The following is a 21,748-nucleotide window of genomic DNA, read 5'->3' as shown; positions in this document are numbered from 1 at the left end:
TATATATATCTATATATATATGCGCGACAAATACCAGAGCGGACTAATGCTATAAAAAAACCTAATTAGAATATAAAGGGGAAGGCTCCTCTCTCTTACAATTTAAAAAAAATTTCGAACAAGCCACAAAGACAAATAAACAATTTACAATAATTCGGATTTTAGCATGCACAAAAAAATATGTATAAGAGTAGCATAGCATTAAATATACAATATAAATGAATAAATATACAATTTAAAATTACAATTAAAAATGTTTGTCTGTCTGTTTTGGGGTTCTTTCGAATAATTTCAAGGGGGTGATGCTTGGTTTCTATATGCTACATAATACATATTATGCATGTAGTTAGATCTCCCTATATCGAGTGAAGCGGTATAGTATAGTATTGACAATTGTTAACAAAACATAAATATACGCAGAGGGGCTTCTACATAAAATAGTTTGCTTTGCTTTGCTTCCATCAGCTTCAACTCCAGCTCCACTCCAGCTTCAATCATAAATCTGGTTATACATTTTTTTTGTATATTTTGTTTGCTTAATGTTTAGGTTTAATTCTTAGCTCTATAGATGTAGATATATATTTATAATTTTTATAATTCGTATGTGATTTATATGTACAATTTAACACAAAGCCCCTGTAAGTAAACGTCCCACAATTGTCATCTAATTTCACGAGCTGCATTCTCCCACAAACCCCACCCACCCCCCATGCAACTACTCTACATATGTATATCCTATGTGTATGTGTGTGTGTGTGTGTTTTCTGTTAGAATCTGTGTGGGTGGAGAGCCCTTGTATTAGTACTATTTAGTTTTATATCTAATTTATATTATTCCTTTCCCCTGAATACTGACATCATCGAGTTTCTATATGTTCTTGTTTGTGGGGATTGCGGATATTATTATTGTTGTATCGTATGTTGCATTCGTTGCTGCTTAATTTGTGTATGTGTATGCGTGTGTGTGTGTGTGTGTGTGTATAGTTATAGATTATATATAGGATATATAATAATATCAACTGTTTAACTCTTATAATTTACTTAAGACTTTTTCATTGGGGGGGGGAGTTGTGGGTTGGGGATTGTTTGTTTGTTTGTTTGTTGTATAAAACGAAAAGTATATCACGATAGATCAAACATAGATCGCAAATAACCGTTAACTACAAGTGTTTTCATGTTTCATGTTCCGTTGTCTCCGATACTGAGTATATTTTATGTGTGTTTATATATTTTTGGGTGGCCCATCGATGGACCCCTAATTTAAGTACTTGCGACATCGCTTGGAGCCACAAGAGCAGGGTATTTTCTCATCCTCAAATGGGAACTTGTAATCGTATGTCAGCTCCTCACCCTGCACAATGCGACGCAGCGCAAAGATAATGATGTGCTTATGCCCCAGTATATCGACGACCTTTGAGTAGCAATTCGGCTGCAAAAATTACAATATAAATTAATAGCCATAAACCCAGGAGAAAATGCCAATCAAAAGTACTCACCTCACAGGAGTGATTGATAAAACGCGCCGCATTGCCACGCATGGTGGCATCCACCACTAGGTTGTCATCGATCTTGAACATGTAGCAACCGATGCCGCGACTATCGTAGTAGCGCTCCCGCTTGTCCGTCAGCGTGGAGCGTATCAGCTCGCCAGCGTACTCAATGACCATTTCACCTGCAAAACAAAATATTGGCATTTGAGGAGTTTGTACACCTGTCAAAGAGACTTTTACTTACCCGCTTCAATGTCCTTCGTGCAGTAGAGACCACGTCCATGGATATGTGAACGGAATACGCCCACATAATCCTTGTAGGTCTCCTTCAAAGTCCGGTACTTCATGGCCATGGGTAGATTGCTGCCCGTTCCTCTTCTACAAAAGCAATTTTACATCCAATATTAGTAAGAATTCACAGGGGCAGATCGTTCATCCACTCACCTTGGCACCAGCTCGTTATCCGAGGGCTGCACAAACACCTGAATGGGCTGCTTGCGATGACGGGATGCCAGCCAGCTGAACATGTCGTATTCGGATCGACTCGTGTACGGCTCACAGCGCGCACAATCGTAGGCATTCTCCTGCAACTCATCCTGATCCGAGGCATAGTCCAGCAACGCTTGAGCATCCCCAACAGCGGCGGCCAGCGCTGCTGCACTGCAGAGACTTCCTGTGACAGCGTGTCCACCGACACTTGCCGCCGTCGACACATTTCCGTTGCGCTTGTGGTACTTGGGCGTGTACTTGGAGCACTTCTCCACACCCGGCAGCTGCTCGATGAGGTACTTGAGGGCATTCGTCTTCAGACCAATCATCTGGATGCCGCCCATATCGGCCAGCGGTCCCTCGGGCAGCGGCGTGAGACCGTGTGCCCGCCTGGCCACCTGCACCGCCTCGAAGACCTTCTCCCAGATCTCGGCTATGGAGCTGGACTTGTACGTGAAGCCGTCCTCGCTCTGGATCTCGTACAGCAAATGTGGTCCGCTGATCTTTTTCGGCTCGCGTATCGGTGGTGGGGGTTCTGGAGCCGCTGCTGAAGGCACCTCCATGGCCACGGAAGAGGCTGCTTTCTCCTCCTCCTCCTCCTGCTGTTGTTGCTGCTGCTGTTTTGAGGACGTCTCCTGCCGTAGCTGCTCCTGGTGCTGCTGCTGTTGCTGATGCTTCTTGAGCTCCAGTTCGACGCCATTTTGCAGCTCCTTCAGCTCGAGGACATGGGCTTCGGCCATTTCATTGATGTAGCTGGCGGCTGCCTCCACGGCTGCCGTTTCCTCGGCCGTTGCCTCAAAGGCAGATGACGAGGCGGCGGCAGTGGTGGCCAGTACATCCTCTACCATCTGCTGATAGCCGGCCGCTGTGGCCTCCACCTCCACTGTCGTGGCGGTGGCTATCGAATCGGCACAGTCGTCGTTCGTGAGGTTGTCCAGAATCTTGCTGATCTTCTCCTTAACCGCCGGCTCCTCGCTGTCGGACATTTCGTGATCGTTGCATGCGGATGTTGCCATCTTCAGGCTAAAGTCATCATCCTCGTCATCATCCTCATCGAGTTCCTCATCGTCGTAGGGATTCTCCGTGTCCATGGGCACCACCGAAGCCTCCTGGTAGCCGCGATGCTTCTCCAGCAGATAGCCATTGCTCACCATCTGATGATCCATTTGGTGCTGGTGCTGCTGTTGCTGCTGCTGCTGGATGAGCAGCACCTCGCTCTTCACGTCCGGCTGCTGCTTCTCGTACAGTCCCTCCATGTAGATGGACTCTGTGGGCTGCTGCTCCTCTTCCTCCTCCTCGTCGTCACCCTCCTCCTCCATTATGGTGGCCATTGAGGTCAGAGCGATGCTCTCCATGACAGTGGCTGCCTTGAGCTCTGCCTCGTACACAGGCGACGGTAAGGGTGATGGCGAGGCTGACGCTTTCTGAGCATAACACTTGGAGACGCTGCCACTGGAGATCTGCAGACTCACCTGCTGTTCCACGAGGGGTTTCGGCGGCGTAGGCGATGACACCACTGGCTCATTCGGCAGCGGCGCTGGCTCCTGCCGCTGCTGCATAGGCAACACGCGGTTTGTGGGTCGACAGTTGATGCTGGTCGTCGTGCTGGTGGTGCTCGTGCTCGTCATTGTGATGCTGGTGCAGGGCGTTGCCTGCAGCTGCAAAGGATTCACCACATTGGTGGGCAGCGAACTGCTGCCAGCAAAGTGCTGCAATCGATTGATCATCTCCGGCTGCTGCTGCTGCTGTTGCTCGAGCACTTGGGTGTCCATCACAAATTGCGCGGACATTGTTGCTGGCGCCTCGGCAATGGTGATGATGGGCAACGCTGGCTGTGATTGCTGCGGCAGCTGCTGGATGATTATCTGCTGCTGCTGCTGCTGCTGTGGCTGCTGTATCAGATGTTGCTGCTGCTGCTGTGGTTGCTGCTGCTGTTGCATCAGCTGTGGCTGCTGTTGTTGCCGCTGATGCTGCTGCTGATGCGGCTGCTGTTGTATGATTGTTACCTTGGCGGGCACTTGGCTAAGCACAGGCGGTTGCTGCACCTGTGGATGTTGCTGCACCTGTGGATGTTGCTGCTGCTGCTGCTGCTGTTGCATGACAGGGATCGATTGTTGCTGCTGCTGCTGCTGTTGCTTGGGCGTTGGCTTCATCAGCTTTGGCTTCACCTCCAGCTTGTGGATGGGTCGTATCAGATTCGTTTTCTTCTGCAGCGGCTTTGAGGCAATGCTGGGCGGCGCTCCGCACGTGGATCCCGCCGTGGCCTTGCTCTTAATCTGCCCCTGAGTTCCTGCGCCCTGTTGCTGCTGCTTGCCTGCTGCTGCCGCCGCTGCTTGCTTCAGTTGCTGCTGATGCTGTGCCTGCTGTGTGGCTATGCTGGTGGGCAGCACCTTGTTCACGACCTGCGGCTGTGGCGGCACCTTGCCCACTCCCCCACCGTTGGACATGTTGTTGGCCTTTGAATTCGTCGCTCGCTTCACCTGCGTAACGGGTGGAATCTTCGCGGTGACCACCAGTGGCGCAGAGGAGTAATCCGTAGACGCGGATGAGTGAGGCACAGTCTGGAACTGAAAGTTGGCATTCTGCAGCAGCTCCTCCTGGCTCTGCTGCTGTTGCTGCTGGATCACACTGGCGGCATTGAGGAATGTGGCACCCGAACCACTGCCATCTGCCGCATTGTTGAGCACCACATAGCCAGCGGGCAGATCCACAATCGGTTCGATTTTGCTCGCCTGGAACACCTGCGTTGTGGTGGCCGAGAAGCTGGCATTCTGGCTGAGTACACCAGGCATGGCCGTGGACACAAATTGCTGCGAGGACATCACCGTGTTCTGGACAATCGTCTCGAGGCCGTAGTACATGGGCTGCGTGGCCAGTATGACCTGCGGTCCGCCAGTGGCAAACTCCAGTCCCGTCGCACCGCCGCCAGTCGCTCCCCCAAGGATAAGTGGCTGCTGCACATTCGATCCATTCTGAATGCCATTCGATGGATCTCCGCCCGCCGATGTTGTGGCCAGTTGCAGCGTCTGCGGCTGGATGAGCGTTCCAATCACCTGCGGCTGCGCCTGCAGCATCTGCAGACCCGAGTTGGAGGGCGCTGTTGTTAGCACGAGGTTTCCGCTAGCATCTGTCTGCAGGTAGGTGGTGGTGGCCCCGCCACCCGGTGCTGCAGTCAGGAATGTGGGCGCCGCCTGTTGCTGGGGCTTAAAGTCGTTCGTCGTCGGTATCGAGATGTACTGAAGTGGCTGGCCCTGGCTGCCGTCGCCCGTCACAAAGGAGATTATGTTCTGCGGCTGTGTGTGCTGCGGGAGGATCAGCTGCGGATGCTGCTGCTGGGCATTGCTCTGGAAGAGCAGCTGCGGCTGCAGCATGCCCTGCCCCAGCAGCTGTCCGTTGCTGGAAACTGTAATCCCTGGATGATGCTGCTGCTGCTGCTGATGGTGCACTTGGTGGTGCTGTTGCTGCGGTTGTGGCTGTAACTTGGCCTGAATGGGCTTCACCTGGTGATGGCCACCGCCGGACTTGAGTTGCTTCTGCTTGGCCGCAGCCGTCGCCTGCTGGCCGGCCTTGGTGGCCACAGTTTTGAGCGGTTTGCCCGCACCATTCAGCGGCAGAACAATCTTCTTGTCCGAGTTGGTGGCCTGCAGCGTCTGGTAGGTCGCAGCCGGCGCCGTTGTCGCTTGCGGCAGCTGAATGAACTGCTGTGTGCCATCCGGATTGGTGGACACCGCAATGAGTTGTGGCTGCTGCTGTGTCGTCACTTGGGGCTGCGACAGCGTGAATCCGCCGCCCAGATTGGCGGCCAGATTCTGCAGGGAGTTGGCATAGATCTGCAGCTCGTCCGTTCCGTTGCTCGTCGCCTGGTGGTTCGTCGGCTGCGACGACAGGAAGAAGCCGTTGCCCAGCGACTGCGGCTGCAGCTGAACCTGCTGCAATCCCTGTAGCCCGAACTGGCTCAAGGATCCCAGACTCTGCACCTGCGGGAAGGATGTCGTCTGTAGGTAATTGAATCCGCCCAAATTTCCGAGCGTGGCACCGGCCAGGGCCTGCTTCTGCAGCTCGTTGAGGCTCTCGGCGCTTAGCTGCTGGGCGTGGGCATGCTCCGACTCCGATTCGCTGGCGGACATCTGCTCGCAGTTGTGCAAATGCCGCTGGAAGGAGTCGTAGTTGCGGTACGTGCACTGGCACCGATCGCACTTCACCTGCCCCGTAAACTGCGCCGTCGACAGGTTTCCATCGCCGCCGATTATACGGAATTCCGTAATGGAATCGTCCACGCCGTCCATCTGCATGATGCGCATCTTTGCGGGCTCCTCCCTGCTGCCGCCGGCCTCCTGGCCGCCAGACTTTTCAAAGTAACGCTTGGCCGCGCTCCATGTGAAGCTCTTGCTGCGCATCGTCGATGTGGAGGCCTCCTCGCTGATCGACTGGCGACGTGAGACACCCGCCACGGTTGCCATTTCCTTCTTGGAACGCTGCTGCTGGCTCAGGCTGAGCAGCACGCCCTCGGCCAGGTTCTTGGAGAGTTTGCGCCGCTTAATGGCCGCCACACTGTTGCCGTCCAGCTTGGGCCAGGCGCGCGTCTTGAGCACCTGCACCTGGGCGGAGCTGCGGGCGGCAGCGCAGAGCATGGCATCCTCCACGGGATTGCTGGCGGGCCAGCAGTTGCCACCGCCGCCGCCGCCGCCACCCAGACTGGTGTTCGAGTTGCGCGTGTCCTCGTCGCAGATGGGATGTGGCTGCGCTGGCGCACCCTGTGCCGCGCTGGTGCCGTCCTTAGACTGTTCGCTGATGGCAAACAGATCGGACTTGTCCGCCAGATCCTCGTACATGAAAATGTCCAGCATGGAGATGCCGTCGAGCAGCTCGTGCGGCAGATCCTCGAATATGGCATCCTTGATCTCTGGCGGCAACAAATCAGCATTCTGTTGCGGCTCCTCCTCCGTATTCTCATCCGGTGGGACACACGAATTGGGATGTGGATGGGGATACTCGCTCCAACCGTCTGCGCCGTCTGTGGCTGCCAGCAGGTCACTCCTCGAGGCCAGACTGCTGTGCCAGCGTGCGATTTGCGCCAGTCCCAGCTGCACAACTTGGCCATTGGGATTCGTGTGATCCACCGTGTAGTTGCGTCCCACATCCAGCGCCTGGAGGGTCGAAGAGCAGCTGTTCTGGATGATGGTGCGCACCGTGTACTCGACAATCTTCCAGGGTTCCTTGGAGGACCAGTAGAGGCGGCTGCACAGGAAATTGATGGGCACCACAGCCTCGTAGGAGTCGGAGAAACGCGGCACAATCGAGCCAAGCTGCCGCACCTCCAGAGATCCAATGTGGAACTGCACCTTCGACGGTTCAATCAGCTTCTTCCGCTTGCGATCCAGCTCCACATAGACGGGGCGGGAGACCTCAAAGTTGGACTCGTACGTGACGCTGGGCGAGCCATTGGCCCGGAGGGCATTGCCATTCCTCGCATGCGTCGGACAGTACATGGACTTGTCCGTGAGGAAGGCGCACTCGATGCTCCTCGCACAGGGATAGTGATAATGCTCGCCGCAGGAGCGCACATTGCAGCCAACGGTGGCGCCGCGATTACCGCAAACGGTGCACTTGATCATCCGCCCGCGGGCCACAGCACTGTGGACATTCTGCAGCGAGCCATCAATCTCCTCGAAAACCTCGGCGGACCACATGGCGCAGTTTGTGTGCACCCAACAGTCGTGGCCGCAGTACAGCAGTCGGGCCTCCTCGCCCGAGAGACCTTCACCGCTCTTGCGGCAAAACAGGCAGACGCGCGTGTCCAGGCGCATTTTGATGCCGCAACCGCTGCCGAGATCGTCCACCTCCTCGAGGGGTATGTCCAGCACACCCGAGCGCACCATCTGCGACGAGGACGAGTGCTCTGCGTACACGGAGGAGGAGGAACAGGGGCCCGTCTCCTGTTGCTGCTGCTGCATCTGCAGTTGATCCTCGTAGCGGCTCGACTCGAACATGTCCTCCTCGAGGGCATCCGTGCAGGCCTTCGTCTCGTTCTGGAACCAGGGGAACTGCTCGCACAGCAGCTCCTTGTAGGCAATGTCCAGCTCGTCGCAGTGGCTCTGCTGTATCACCTGGCTCATGTCGTAGTTGAATTCCGCCAGCGAGACGTACGCATTGCCCGCAATCTTCTGCTTGATGTCCACCAGGCTGAAGGACTGCGACAGCGGCTGCTGCTGCTGCTGCTGGCACGAGCAGGACTTTGACGAGGATGCTGATCTGCCCTTGGAGTTGTGCAGATTTATATTCCTCGACTGCTCCTTGAACTCGTAGACATCGTCGCTGTTCTGCGACTCCCCGTCGCTGCCGAGGCCATTGTCCGAGCTGCTGCTGCTAAACTGCAAAGCCTTCGGCTGCAGTTTGCCCTGCTGACCCGCCGCTCCGCACGTGCAGCGCAGCTTCTTCCTGGGACTGAGCTTGAGGAGTGCGCACGCCTGTCGCGATTTACTGAGCAGCTTCAGGACACTGTACAGACTGGCCTTGAACTCCTCCATGACCGCCTGCCGCCACTCGTCGGCCTTCAGGCGCGAATTGTCCGAGCGGCGGGCGCACTTCTTGCAAATGAACTCAATCGATTCGGGCAGCGTGCTGAGCAGATTGTACTGCTCGTCGCTGAGGCCCTCGCACTTGGAGTGCACCCACTGGTTGCAGTCGCCGCACTCCATCATCTTCAGATCAAAGTCATTGTCGTCGTAGCACTTCTGGCAGATCGGGCAGTAGTTGCCTTTTTTTCGCAGCTTAAAGCAGCCCGTGCACATGGGCAGGTTGCCCACAAATTTCGAGACTTTCGTTGTGCTGCATGACTTGCACTTCAGGCAGTTAACGCAGATGAGTGGCCTGTCCGCTCCGAGCAGCCGCTTGCTGGTGCCCAGGCATGTGCTGTGGTAATTTTTCTGGCACTTTTGGCACCTCACCTTCGAGCCCGAGGACATGTTGCAGGTGTAGCACACGGTGCAGCGCGGGCACAGCCAATTGAGGCGCTGCGTCAGCTGATTGAGCGACGAGTGGGCCGCACTCAGCGACGTCTCCAGCAGGCTGTTCATCAGCGTTGTGTCCTCGAAGGAGCTGTGCTTCAGATTGTACTCATCCTGCACGCAATACTGATGATACGGCTCACAGCAGCAGGCACAAAAGATCAGCGGATCCAGACCCGTGGATCCGCACAGGAAGCACAGCGCCCGCTGGGCCACAGTCTCCGTGACAATCAGTCCGAAGCCCGTCTGACATACCTCCGCTGGATCGTAGTTCTCCCAGAAGTCTATCGAGATGAGTGTCCGCTGCAGCTGTTGCTGCTGCTGCTGGCGTTCCTTTGTCCTTCTGCTTGATCCAACGCCAGCTGCTGGCATCACCGACGACTGTTGGCTGCTGCTGCTGTTGGTGCCGCCTGTGATGATGTCTCCGTTCCTTGGCTTCAGGCTGGAGACGGAAGAGGTTCTAGTTGTGACTTTGATGCCTCCCTTCTTAGCCTCTGTTTGAGTATTCTTGGCCTTGGTATATTCACTGGCGGGAGACGTTGCCGTTGCTGTTGCTGCTGTTGTCGCTGCTCCCGTTCCCGTTGTCGTGCAGCTGGCACAATTATCATTTTCATCCGTCAACATAGGAGCTGCCTTGTCTGCAGCTGCTCCCGAAGATGTTGGCACTGCAGGAGCTTCGTTCTGTTGCTGCTGCTGCTGCTCCCCCTCCTGATCCTCGCCAAAAGTTGCCAGTGGCTGGCCCAGAACTATGGAGGCACTGCGGCAGACATGCTTCACCCGTGGACCCTTCAGATCGATCCTTTGCCTCTTGAGTGTGTCCCCTCCTGCTGCTTCTTCTGTTTGGCCTGCAGTTCCAGTGGCCTCCTGTTCTGGCTGCTGCTGCTGTTCTTCCCTTTGAGCGGCTTCTGGTGCAGGCGTTTCCTCGCTCTCCAAGTCCCTGGCCTTCTCCTTTTCCTTCTCCTGTTTGCTTGACTTTCGCGTGGCCTTTGCCTCTGGATTGGGACTTGTTGCAGGCTTATCCGCATCTGTGGAGGTCACCTTTTGATCCGTCGCATTGTTAATCTTCAGGAACAAAGGCTTCTCGAGAATGGCGGGTCGCAGGAGTGGCATGCTGCCAAAGGTCACATTGTTCTCCGCCAAAGGATTCGACTTGATCGACGTCATCGCAGACACTGGCGCAGATGTGGTATCTGCATTTGATTTCCACTTGACAGAGGATGTTGCCGTCGCCGTCGCAGATGAGCTGGAGCTGGAGGATCCGCTGCTGCCAGTGGAACTGCTGGGTGTGAAGCGCAAACTTGCTACACCTCCTCCTACTCCCGTGGGGGATAGCAATTCCGTTGCAGATTTCTCCTCCCTGGGCGCCATATTCGCTGGCAGAATGGCGGCCAATCGACTCCTGTGCGCCGCCGGCAGCTGGAACGACACTAGGCACTTCTTCAGCCAGCAGGCGGGGCATCGTTCCTTGTAGAGCTTCTTAAAGTTCTTCAGCAAGCTGCTCTTCGGCGAATGTATGCTGCAGGCGGTTCCTATTGGGTTGATCAAATGGGGATAAGTTGGGTTTATCCTATCCTAGAGACCTCCAGGACCACTTACCATCTGTTCCCTTGCACTGCAGCTGCGTGGAGGCACTAGCCGAAGTGGAGGATGCACTGGAGCTCGCGTTGGCCGATATGGATTTCTTGGTCATCTTTGAGATGAATTTGCGGCACACATCGCAGGCGACAATCCCGTATTTGCGCTCCTGTGCCACCTCCTTGCTGCTGACAGCTGTGCAGCACACAGCGCAGGTCGTTGGAGCGCCTAGCGGGAGGATACAAAGGATTAGTAAGGATCTAGAAATAGAGTTTTTGTTGCTGCCTCACCTGTCGATGCGAGTGTGCCAAAGGACAGTCCTCCTGTTGGCGAAATGGCACTGTGCGGGGATGTGGCACCAAAGGCTGCTGTCGGTTTTGTGTCCATCTGGAACTGAAGACGCGGCTGGCGGAGCACAAAGCTGCTGCTGGCTCCGCTACTACCTCCGCTGCTGCTGCTATTGAGCTTCAGGCCCCCAAAGCTGGGAAATGTCTCCTTCCTAGAGGCGGACAAAGAGGTTTCTGCATCCAGGCCAAAGTAATTCTTGGGCTTGGCTTTGGGCGTGGCATTCCTGCTGATGGCACCCTCCTCGAGCAGCCGCTTGTTGGGCTTGATGATTCTCGAGGAGCGGGTGCTGCGCTTGGGCAGGACAAAGTGTGAATCCAGCACAAGTTGCTTCTCCTCGGATGAGGAGGAAGAGGAGGAGGTGCCATCCTTTTCGGGCATCTCCTCGCTGGCACTCTTCTCCTCCGAGGCAGCCTCATCGTTGTCCTGCTCCTGCCCATCATCCTCGTCCAGCTGCTCGTCGGCATCATCGCTTGCCTCATCGTCATCCATGTCCTCATCCTCAGACTCATTCCGCCGAAATGTGACGCCGCCCGACTCGCCCTCATCCTCCTCCATGGGCGCCCCAAAGGCACGCGACAAACCAAATACATTTGTGCTGGAGGAGCCTCCTCCTACTGCAGACTCCTGGCCTGCTGGCGGGGCCGATCGAAACTTGAGGGAATTCAGTTTGTCAATGTTCGAGTTCCCATTGAGTATCTTGGAGAGAATGGAGGGACGCACGATGCACTCGCCGCTGCGGGAGTAGGCCATGGTGCGGTTCAGTGAATCCTTCTTCATTATCGAGACGAGGGGCGTGCGATTATCCGGATTGTAGAATCGCTTTACCACCGATTTGTCATCGCTCGTCTCGAGGACATTTCTGAATGTCACCGTTTTCTTTTGTTTGATGGGAGGTGCAGGAGCTGTCGCTGTCGCTGTGGCTGCAGCTGTGTTTGATTTCGGACTGCCTGCAGATCCTGCTGTCGCTGCTGCTCCATTTCCAGCTGCTGTTGCAGCAGCAGTGGCCGCCTCTGTGGCTGGGCCTCCTTCGGTGGGCATTTCGCTCAACCTGCGCTTCTGCAAGAGTGCGGAGACACGTTAAAGGGTGTTCAGAAATAAAGTGCAAGGGGGGGGTAAGCGAGGGGTTTCCTTCTGCCACAAATCAATAATTCATGCACTAACTACGGAGCAGGCAAAGGGGGTAAAAGGGCGGATGGCATAGCTACAGATAGGATAGGAATAGGGGGAATAAGGCAAACTGGCAAATGAAACTGAAAATGAAACAAGCGGAAAGGCAGCAGGCGAACTCCGGCTACGGTTTAAGTCTAAAAACAAGTTACTAAGTATGTGCCACCGAATGGGGTACAGACACACACCAGACATGGACACGACGCCGCACATGTGGCAGTTGCAAAGAGCGCTAAAACGTCATAAAAGCCAATTAAGCAGGTAAGCAGCAAGCAAGCGGGAGAAACATGGGAAAAGGGAGTAGACTGGGCGAGAGGGGTTTTACCCTCTTCTTTATTTACATTCTGCGAGGGGTTGGCAGCACACGCAATCCCCAGTCCAGCAAAATCTCTGACTATCAGTGGGATTGAGGGGGGGAAAGCAGGTATAAGGGGTTGGGGAAGTAGCAGTGGAAAAGCGGCTTAAACTTATTCATAAATAAAGCGAAACACAGAGGTAGAGAGCATCCAGCCACCACATCACACAGACCAACAAACGAGACTTACCAATGCAACATCTTCGACCGATTCCACCACAGACCTGGCGTTCCCAACTCCTCCTCCTCCTACGTCTCCTACTGCTGCTGCTGCTGCTGCTGCCCCTCCACTAGGTGAGACGCCACCAGGTGGCAATGTCGCTGGGGGAGACGCTGCCACAGCAGAGGAAGGTGAGCAGGAGGAGGCGACGGGCACAGAGCTGGCAGAGGCTAAGGCAGAGGCGGAGGCGGAGGCGGATACAGCGGATGCATCGGGGCAATTAAGTTGCAATTGTTGTTGCTGCTGCTGCTTCAGTTTCGATGTTGAGGGCAGCATCACCTCGCCTCGGGCCAGATTCAAGTTCTTAAACTTTTTGTTTCCCCCCTTTCGGGCACGCTGCAGCAATGCACTGCTGACCACAAAGGGACCGGCAACAGTGGGGCCTGCTGGCGTCCTCTTTTCGCCATTGTGACTGCCACTGGTACTGGCACTGTCATCGTCCTCATCCTCCTCGTCCTGGAGATCTTCAGCGTGCTCTGTGCTTGCACTCTTGTGATGTGTCCCTGCACCGCCGCTGCCATTGACACCGCTGCCATTGGTGGTTCCTCCTGTCGAACCATTGCTGCCACCGCCACTGTTACTGCTTGTGGCTCCAGTACTCGTGGAGGAACTGCCACCTCCGCTGCCTGCACCACTGATGGAGGCACCGCCTGGGGCATTGTCATCCTCGTCGTTATCACAATTGTTACCCTTCTCCCGTCCAGCCGCCGATCCAGCACTCTGTCCACTCTGCTGCTGTTGCGACTGCTGCTGCTGTTGCTCCGTGGCTGCTTCTGTAGCAGCAGCATCTTCCTCCAATTGCAGGACACTTATCCGCTTCCGATTGATCGACTTGGAGGGTTTTCCGGGAAACTTGGAGCGGCCCATAATAGAGTTGTTTTTCCGCTTGTTTGTTGCATTTGCCTTCGATTGTTGGGGGCTACGCTGCGGGTATCACTTGGATATCGGAGCAGGTTGGCGGCACTGTGCTTTCCTGGCTCCCACACACTGTATAAAGACAGAGAGAAACACACGGTTCACGTGAGAGACACTCAACAGAAATACCGGTATTGCAGCAGCAACAACGACGACAACAGCAACAATATGCGTTTTTGTCCCCCTCTGTAACCGAACCGCGCGTCTGTGGAATGCGTCAATTTTCCCCCCTTTCGGTACGCTACGACCGACTCGTTTATGCTCGTTCCTGTTTCGGCTCTAGCTGCACACCATCTCAATCTCCTTCTTCTTCGGTTTCTTTTTTTCTCCCCACTTGCGTCTTGGTTTTTTTATTCGCGCGCGCTCCTCGTTCCGTTCCTCGTTCCTTGCTTTGCGAATTTCGAATAAAGCCGAAGGTGACGTCAAAGCGCGACAACGCGTCAAGCCTCGGCTTTGTCTGAGCTCTCTCTCTCTCTTTTTCTCGCTCCGCTACTCTCTCTCCCTGACTCTTGCGCGCTCCTTCGACTGCACTCTCAAGAGTAGAGCGCGCTAAAGGTGCAATTGCAGCTGCCTTTGTTTCGCTCTGGCGTTTACGTTGCCGCTGGCACGTCTTGCGTGACCACCAGAAAACACAAACTCACACACACCACCAAGTACCACCTTTCCTACCACTAAATATGCGGCAGAGCAGCGCCCCTCCAAACACAACTGCCCCTGCTGCTCCTTATAGCACGCGCGACACACCGCGCTCTCTCTCTCTCTCTCTACCACAGACTCCTTTTTAAGACACTCTTGAACTCTCTCTCTCTCTTATGCTTTGCTCTGCTCTGCTCTCTCTCTCAGTCCTGTCCGTCCGTTTTGGTCGCTGTCGCTCTGTCCCGTGGACGTTTCATCGACGTTTTAAGTGGTTTTTCTACTTCAGACTTGAACTTTTTCTCTGCCAGGATTTTCTCGTTTTGCATTGTTGTTGCTGTTGCTATTGCTGCTGCTGCTTTTGTTTCTCTTTTCTATTTTTTTTTTTGCTGGAAATTGAAATTCTTACAGTTGTTGTTGCTGGGTGATGTTGTTGTTGTGGGCCACTATTAAGTGGTGGGTTTTTCCTTTATGACTGCCTTTTTACGACAGTTTTTTTTTGCTGCTGTTGCTCTGTCTCTATCTCTCTCTCTCGCTAGCTCTTTTTGGCCTTTAAGGCTGGGTGACAGGAGAAGGAGAGTGAGAGAAAATTCTTCTTTTTGCGCGTTTAGTTTTTCTGCGTTCTCCGTTTTTGCTCTTCTTCGTAGTATTTACAATTTTCCACATTGCTGTGTTGCTGTACTTTCCGCGAAAAACTTCGCCTTAACTTCTCTGCTGCTGTTGTTGCTAGCGCTGGCTGTAGCTGTTGCTGTGGCAGAAGCCCGCGTTCTGGGTCTGCCCCTGCGGCCTCATCATGCTCATTATCACCATCATTCCGTCATCATCATTATCGGGATCGGATCATCATCAGCTCTGGTCTACTACATCATTGCCATTCCTTCACAAAAACTATACCAACAAACGAACTCACACACACTGGCGCAAACAAGTTTGTGTCTCTGCTATTTGGCAGAGTTTTCTTCAATCTGCAAAAATGATTGAGAGTGGGTTGGGGTTGGGGTTCGGGTTGGGGTTTCGGGTTGAGGTTTGGAGGTATGTGTGGTTTGAGGGGGTTGGTACGTGTTGGGGAGAGAGAGAAAACAAAGTAGAAATTTATTAGTTCGCTTCGTCGCAGTTGGGCAAACACACAGAAGTTGAAAGTTGACTTTTAATGGAGAGTGTGAGATTGGAGAGTGTGGTGTGGTGTGGTGGTGTGTGCGTGGGAGAGTGTGAATGGGTGGGTGTGCAATGATTATGTGTGCATGGATGTGTTTGTGGGTGTTCGTGTGAGTAGATTGCAAGGAGCTCAAATGCTGCCTGACTACTGACTACTGCTCCATGGCTGCCCTCCCCCTCATTCTCCGCCCATAACCACCTATGAGCATGAGTCAGTGTGGTAATTGTTTTCCGTTGTGATACACTAACCAAATTGTAGCCCATTAGTTTTATGAGTTGCACAAAGAAAGGGAAGGAAGACTTGGCGACCATATAAAAAACTGTGATCAGAACCAATTTAAGATTTCTGAATATTTTTTTCTGCACAACGATATAAAATAGAGGTGCAAGGATCGGAGTACTACATACTGTATTTTATATAGTGGTAACAGGAATGATCGAATGCTTTGAATGAGAACAAATCCGACTTGGAACGTAAACCTACTATTCTGAAGAAAATTGTGATGATATTTGACAATTTTTTAATTGAAATAGCCCAGGCTCAGATTTTCATTGAAACCTCACAAAACTCGTATGATTCACTCCCACTGGAACCTTCCACTCTTAACGGATATCTGGAGTTCACATTTACTTTTTAAGGGTATCAATTGTTTCGTCATTCACAAGGCACATTTATTGCTTGTTATATTTTTTTTTTTGTGTTTTATGTGTTTTTACTCCTGTTTCGAGCCAAAGGTGTTTCTTGTCAGTGGTTGATTTAGTTTTAGTTTGGTTTAGTTTTTTTTGGTTTTGGATGTGTTTGCTTGGCTTGTTAGTTAGTCAATCTTGTCAACTGTACTCCGCAGTCGGCAGGGGAGTCGGCAGCAAGTCAATTTAGTTACATTTTGTATCTGTATGCATGACTGAACTGAACATAGTGGGCTGTAGTCCCCCCGCTGACTGAACCGGGACAAACAGGTCAGCGTGTGCATGTGTGCACCACCCACTGTACGTGAGTCGATGTCTCTGGCTCTGGCTCTGGCTCTGTCGCTGTCTCCGGTTATGTGTCTGTTTGCGATTTGTGATTTCATTTGTCGATGTTCCTCTATTTTTTATTTAATTTCCTTTTAGTTGTTGCTTTTGACGGGCTGTGTAGTGTCTTTATGGTCCGAACAGTTGAACGTTTGGCATGATGTAAGCCCCGGGGCTAAGCTTAATTGGATAGCACTCCTCGATGTATATTGGCATAGCGATTACACTAATTGCCGTTGCCGGAGTTGGCTCGAATGTGTGCGCACGGATTGAATTGGTTATTGAATATGCATACGAGTGGTATATGAATAATTTGCATATTCAATCGATAATCATTTGATTCGCATTGATGATTGAAGTGTTGATTGTAAAAATATAAACACTTGATTCTAAAGACTCTAATAGACTGATGCAAATGATGCAGTTAATTATGGCCTTTGGATCAGACTTACTTATGGGTTGTGGATTTTATGAGGCCTCTAGCTTCAGTACACTCCGATTCAAAAGTATGTATATGACAGTTCGCATGTCCAATAGGATGACAAAGCAGAACCGAGGGACTCTTGAATTGTTTTCATTCAAATTTCTGATCGAAAAAGATGTATCTTTCCTTTTAATTATTCACCTTATTCACAGACTGCCTCAGCTGCCTTACCAAAACGAAACGTACTGTCTATTTAAATGTCTATTCAACAATAAGCAATAAATAATTAGATATTTTGCAACGACAACAGTATAACTGCAATATTAGTATCTATTTAATGGCGACACACAAAAGCCCAACAAAAGCTCAAGCACAAAGCAAATAACATGACATAACAAACTAAAGGTTAATTCTCTCAAGCTCAAAACAATTGTCAACAATTTAATACACATTCACGGGGGGGCAGGCAGTCAGGCAGGCACTAAATAGTTGAATATACCGACCAAAAGATTGCCCATCGTTCAACTGCGATGAATATTTTGGTTGATATTTTGGTGTCAATATTTGAAAAGTCCTTTCGGTACACATAGAAAATGTGATTGATCTCCTCTATATCCAGGTGTGCATGATTTGTATGCCTGTTACATACAATATTATGAGTACAATATACCCTATTGTTCTCAAAGATTACCAGGTATAAACACTCGCCAACAAATTGCACACAAATTGGGCCTGAGAAACACAAACACACACACAGAGGCACACACGCACACAAAGACACAGTGGCAGACACAAAGCAGTGGCAAGAAACAGAATGCTTAGCACGCTGTGTGTTGACATCAATTAACTAAATCGCTTTAATTATAGTATGCTACCCAGTAGCAGTCCCAGCGCCAGATCAAACCAAGGCAAACCCCACCCAGGAGAGATGGATTGCAGGAGAGAGAGAAAGAGACAGCTCGCCCAGCCGCAAATAATCTGAACAAATCAATAAAAGGCCGCACAAAAATGACAAAACGCAAGCAGGTCCCAAACAAGAGAGGCGCAAAAAAAAAAGAGTGAATTTTGATGGGAGAATGCAATTTGAATGACACGACAGCCTATGCCTGTGTGACACTCACCTTTTTTAGATGCAACTGTTTGACACTGACTAGAGGAGTTGGATGTGGACTGACAAGTTTATGCAAAACGTTGCGAATTTGATCACATTATAGAAGTACAATTGAAATATTAACTTATTCAACTGAAATAAATGTTTTGATTTTAATCCTGTTTGTAAACAAAAATCGGTAGCATAATCTCCTTAGCTGAAGAATAATCTGGAAAGTTGTAGAAGCAGTCATTTAGACAACGATTGCTCTCCCTCTAATCAGGCTGATTATCTCAAAATGCTTTTATGGCTTTACACTCTTTTAATGAATTAATCCAATTGTGAGTGTCATACGGTCGCAAGCTATTCACGCGAGAGCTGTGACGGTGGCGGGGAGTAGAAGAGGTGGAGGATGACAAGCAACAATCTCCAACGGCGAGCCCCAGAGAGCTGGCCAATTCGAACGACATCGACAGCGACATCGAACCGGCCCGAACAGACGAGCAGCGGCAGTAGACAGAGCAGACAGCCGAGCAAACACGACGAGGCCGCAAACACACACACATATACAAACAAAGCCCCTCAGAGAGGCAGTGAGAGAGACCCACTCACACACCTTTAATTTAATTGCCATCAATTATGGTAAAAAGATTAAGAAATCAAAACAAGCGCAAAAATGTACAAAAACATGAATAAGAAGAATGGCAAAAGCAAAATGAAACGGAATACACTCAGGCACACAAGCAAGCAAGCGGGGATGGGGACTGGCAGACAGACAGGGACAGGCATACCATACCCCCGACTCTTGCCCCTCATGACCAACACCCCACCTAAGAGGCGCGCTCATACAACTTGCAAATTGCGAGTAATTGAGAAGATTAAAGTCAAGCAGCATGCCAGAGGAGAGCAAAGACAGACAGCAGGGCAGCACAAGAAACCAGAGGGAGACAGCTGGAGGCAGAGAGCAGACCAGGTAACGACGATTGAAAACCGAATCGACTGCCGAACGATTAAGAGCCATAAACACGAGCACGACAATCACAGATACAGCAGCAGCGCCAACAACACCCCCTCCCACTCACATACACAGCACAGGCACCCAATAGACAACTATCTGCATACACTCGCACACTCATAACAAACACGACTGACAAGTTGAGCAGCAAAGAAAAAAAATCGAAGTCTGCCACAAACGAGAGCGCTTCAGAGCTACATAAAATATGTAAATTTGTATGAAATTATGCAAAAATGCCTTAAATACGTGTGCAACAATAAGAGACAGGATAAGAGAGCAAGAGAGAAAGACAATGGCCAGAAGCTGAAGAAGAAGAGAAAGACGGGCACAAAACAAGCAACAATGAGCTTGGCGCTCACCTCAAAAAGAGATGGAAAGAAAGAGAGCAGCAACCTGAAGAGAGCCGAACCACAACAGACAATTAGAGGGGGGAAATGAATGAGAGAGCATGCGGGGGTGTGTGCGCTCACTCGCTCGTGTTTCTGCTTGTGTGTATGTGTAAGTCAAAACACGCAGCAAAAGGTGAAACATGAAAAATGTGCGCGCCAATAAAATGCAAAAGGTGTGAGAGAGCATTGGTGCTGGTATTGCTGCGGGCCATTAAAATAGAGTATCTCTCTGGGCCATTAATGGGCGGCATTAAGAGTTGAGCGTGAAACGCAGTTTGATGATGATGATGAGATGTCCAATTTGCCACGAAACACGAAACAGCAGCCGAACTAAATATATGGGAATGTGTGTGTGAGTATTGGGACATCTGTTTCTCCTTGGTATTGGTGGTGATGTGTGGTGGTGGTGGTGGGTAAGGTAACCCAGTTGGCCGCTGCACAGCTTCCCTCCCTCTCCACATTCAGCAACAAGAACTAACGAAAATTAATATTTTGGCGAGGGGTGTTCAAAGAGTAAGTGCTGCTGCAGCGTGGATCAGTGGAGCGTAAAATGGGCACCGGAATCAGAATTACATTAGACTCTTCCGCCCACTGGCCTGCTGTTCCTTCGGACTCCCCCTGATTTATTGATTCTTTGAGAGGCAAGGCACAGTTTTTTATATGCGCAATTACTCATTTTACGCCTCGAATGTTATTTGGCGCGTAGTTTCTCACGAACTTAAATTCACAAACAAACACACAGACACACTCTCTCACAAGATTTGGAATTTGCCTTTTCGATAGCAACAAAAATGGCGTCAACACCAGATATACATATGTATATGTACATAAATACACATTTATTTAGTAATTATTCAACAACAACAAAAACAACGAGCAGCAGCCATCGATCGTTTTAGCGGTCTGCCGCTGTGATCGTTTCTCATTTTATTGTATAATTTATTAAAAACTTCAGCGACAGCGGCAGCAGCAGCAACAGCGGCAGCAGCAGCAACAGCGGCGGCAGATCAATTTTTAGTTATACAAACACTTGGCCCTGGTGTGCGTAAGCGAGAGGGAGATGGACAATTAGAGGACAGTGGGAGAGTGAAGAGAGCTGCAGAATTCAAGATTTCAAGTACCTCCTAAACGATAAAGGAGCACAAGTGCAATTTGGGATGCATGCGTTTGGCAGTAAATAAGAGGTCCAGATCACGACATTAATTTGATCAAATATGAGCATAATGTAGCCGAATAATAACAGATCTGCTTAATGAACATTCTTATTACGTTAAACGATCAAGTCTACAATTACTCTTCCTGCAGCAATCGTGTCTGCTGTCTCGTTTCGCCAGTACTTTAATTGAAACGACCACAAAAACAATTAGCTTGGTCACATTAACTGTTATTTATGGCATGCTGTCTTGCGGGTGGGCTTGGGCGTGTGCGAGAGGGAGTGGGTGCGACTAACGTGTACCATAGAAACTCTGATTTGGTCATAAAGTAACTGTATTTGTTGTACGAGTGGGAAGGCTGGTGCTCAATTTGCATTTCACCTTTGCATTCCAGCGGTAAATCAACAATCTAAAATCTACTCACTAAAAGGTGTACGTACGGGTGTTAGTAAATATGTATGAATAATGGATAATGTATATGGATATGGAGGATGGAAATGTGTGTGTTAGAAGTCAAATCAATATCAACGTGCACAATACAGGGACCGACACTGACTCATCCGCCAAGTCCAGGCGCATCGCTCGGATCTCTTTTAATTACCTTTTGATCAGAACAGGCAGAGGGGCTGCATTTAATATATATCCTATATCCAATTTAGGCCGATTTTATACACCCTTTTTCGGTGTGCCAAACATGCACGAAACAATCACAGAACACACAAAGAGTTTGACAGGGGACAGAGACGATAGGGGGACGACGAACGGCGATTTTTCGTTTTTATTTTCGTTCACTTATTTCTTGGTTTTTGCTTTGGCTTTCACATTCGCCGCGCGCCTCTCTCACAAAACAACACCAGAACACACGAACATTTACAAATACCGACTACTACTATTGCTCTCGTTCACGCTCTTGCTCTCTTTCGCGCCCGCGCGTTTCGCATATACACACACAGCTATAGATTTATGGCTGTGTGCGTGCATGTGTCTGCATGTATGTATTTTTACGACGATGAAAAATGCCTGCTTCTTCTTTACACAAATCAGGTTTGCAGCACCATTTGGATTTTCACACTTTCTGGCATTTGCGCTTTGGAAATTCAATTATATTTCACCATCAGACACTGCCTGCAGCACTCATACACACATTTCACATTAGTTTTACAATTATTATGGATATTTTCAGCATTTTTAACGAGCGAAAACGGGAACAGAAGACGACCGAGAGAGCGAACAAAGTTTTTTCTCTCTCTCTACATAGGGATGTTACATTACTGATATACAACGAGTTGACTTCGATATGTCTGTGCGATAA

At 50.7% G+C, this 21,748-nt stretch overlaps 1 protein-coding gene across 2 annotated transcripts; it reads right to left on the bottom strand.

Moving 5' to 3' along the window:
- Window positions 1-164: 164 nt before the first annotated feature.
- Window positions 165-21,676, bottom strand: LOC117589864 (histone-lysine N-methyltransferase trithorax). Of its 2 annotated transcripts, XM_034282132.1 has the most exons (9): window positions 21,038-21,676; window positions 14,608-15,163; window positions 12,621-13,637; window positions 10,851-11,964; window positions 10,582-10,788; window positions 1,934-10,514; window positions 1,734-1,867; window positions 1,496-1,671; window positions 165-1,428 (listed from the first exon to the last, which is right to left on the bottom strand). In XM_034282132.1, the coding sequence occupies exons 3-9, from the start codon at window positions 13,515-13,517 to the stop codon at window positions 1,255-1,257; spliced, it is 11,283 nt and encodes a 3,760-aa protein (XP_034138023.1). In that variant the 5' UTR covers window positions 13,518-13,637; window positions 14,608-15,163; window positions 21,038-21,676; the 3' UTR covers window positions 165-1,254. The 2 variants fall into 2 exon arrangements, with proteins under 2 accessions (XP_034138023.1, XP_034138024.1); XM_034282133.1 differs by lacking the exons at window positions 12,621-13,637; window positions 14,608-15,163 and having other exon boundaries at window positions 21,038-21,675.
- Between the last annotated feature and the right edge of the window lie 72 nt (window positions 21,677-21,748).

The sequence above is a fragment of the Drosophila guanche genome, unplaced genomic scaffold, assembly GCF_900245975.1.
Source record: "Drosophila guanche unplaced genomic scaffold, DGUA_6, whole genome shotgun sequence".
Lineage (NCBI taxonomy): Eukaryota > Metazoa > Arthropoda > Insecta > Diptera > Drosophilidae > Drosophila > Drosophila guanche.
This window is presented reverse-complemented; position numbering and strand designations above follow the sequence as displayed.

Coding starts and splice junctions, on each gene's coding strand:
- LOC117589864 (XM_034282132.1), bottom strand. CDS start 13,517: ATGGGCCGCTCCAAGTTTCCCGGAAAACCCTCCAAGTCGATCAATCGG. Junction 11,965..12,620: donor CGGTCGAAGATGTTGCATTG/GTAAGTCTCGTT, acceptor GCACTCTTGCAG/AAGCGCAGGTTGAGCGAAAT. Junction 1,672..1,733: donor CACGAAGGACATTGAAGCGG/GTAAGTAAAAGT, acceptor TTTGTTTTGCAG/GTGAAATGGTCATTGAGTAC.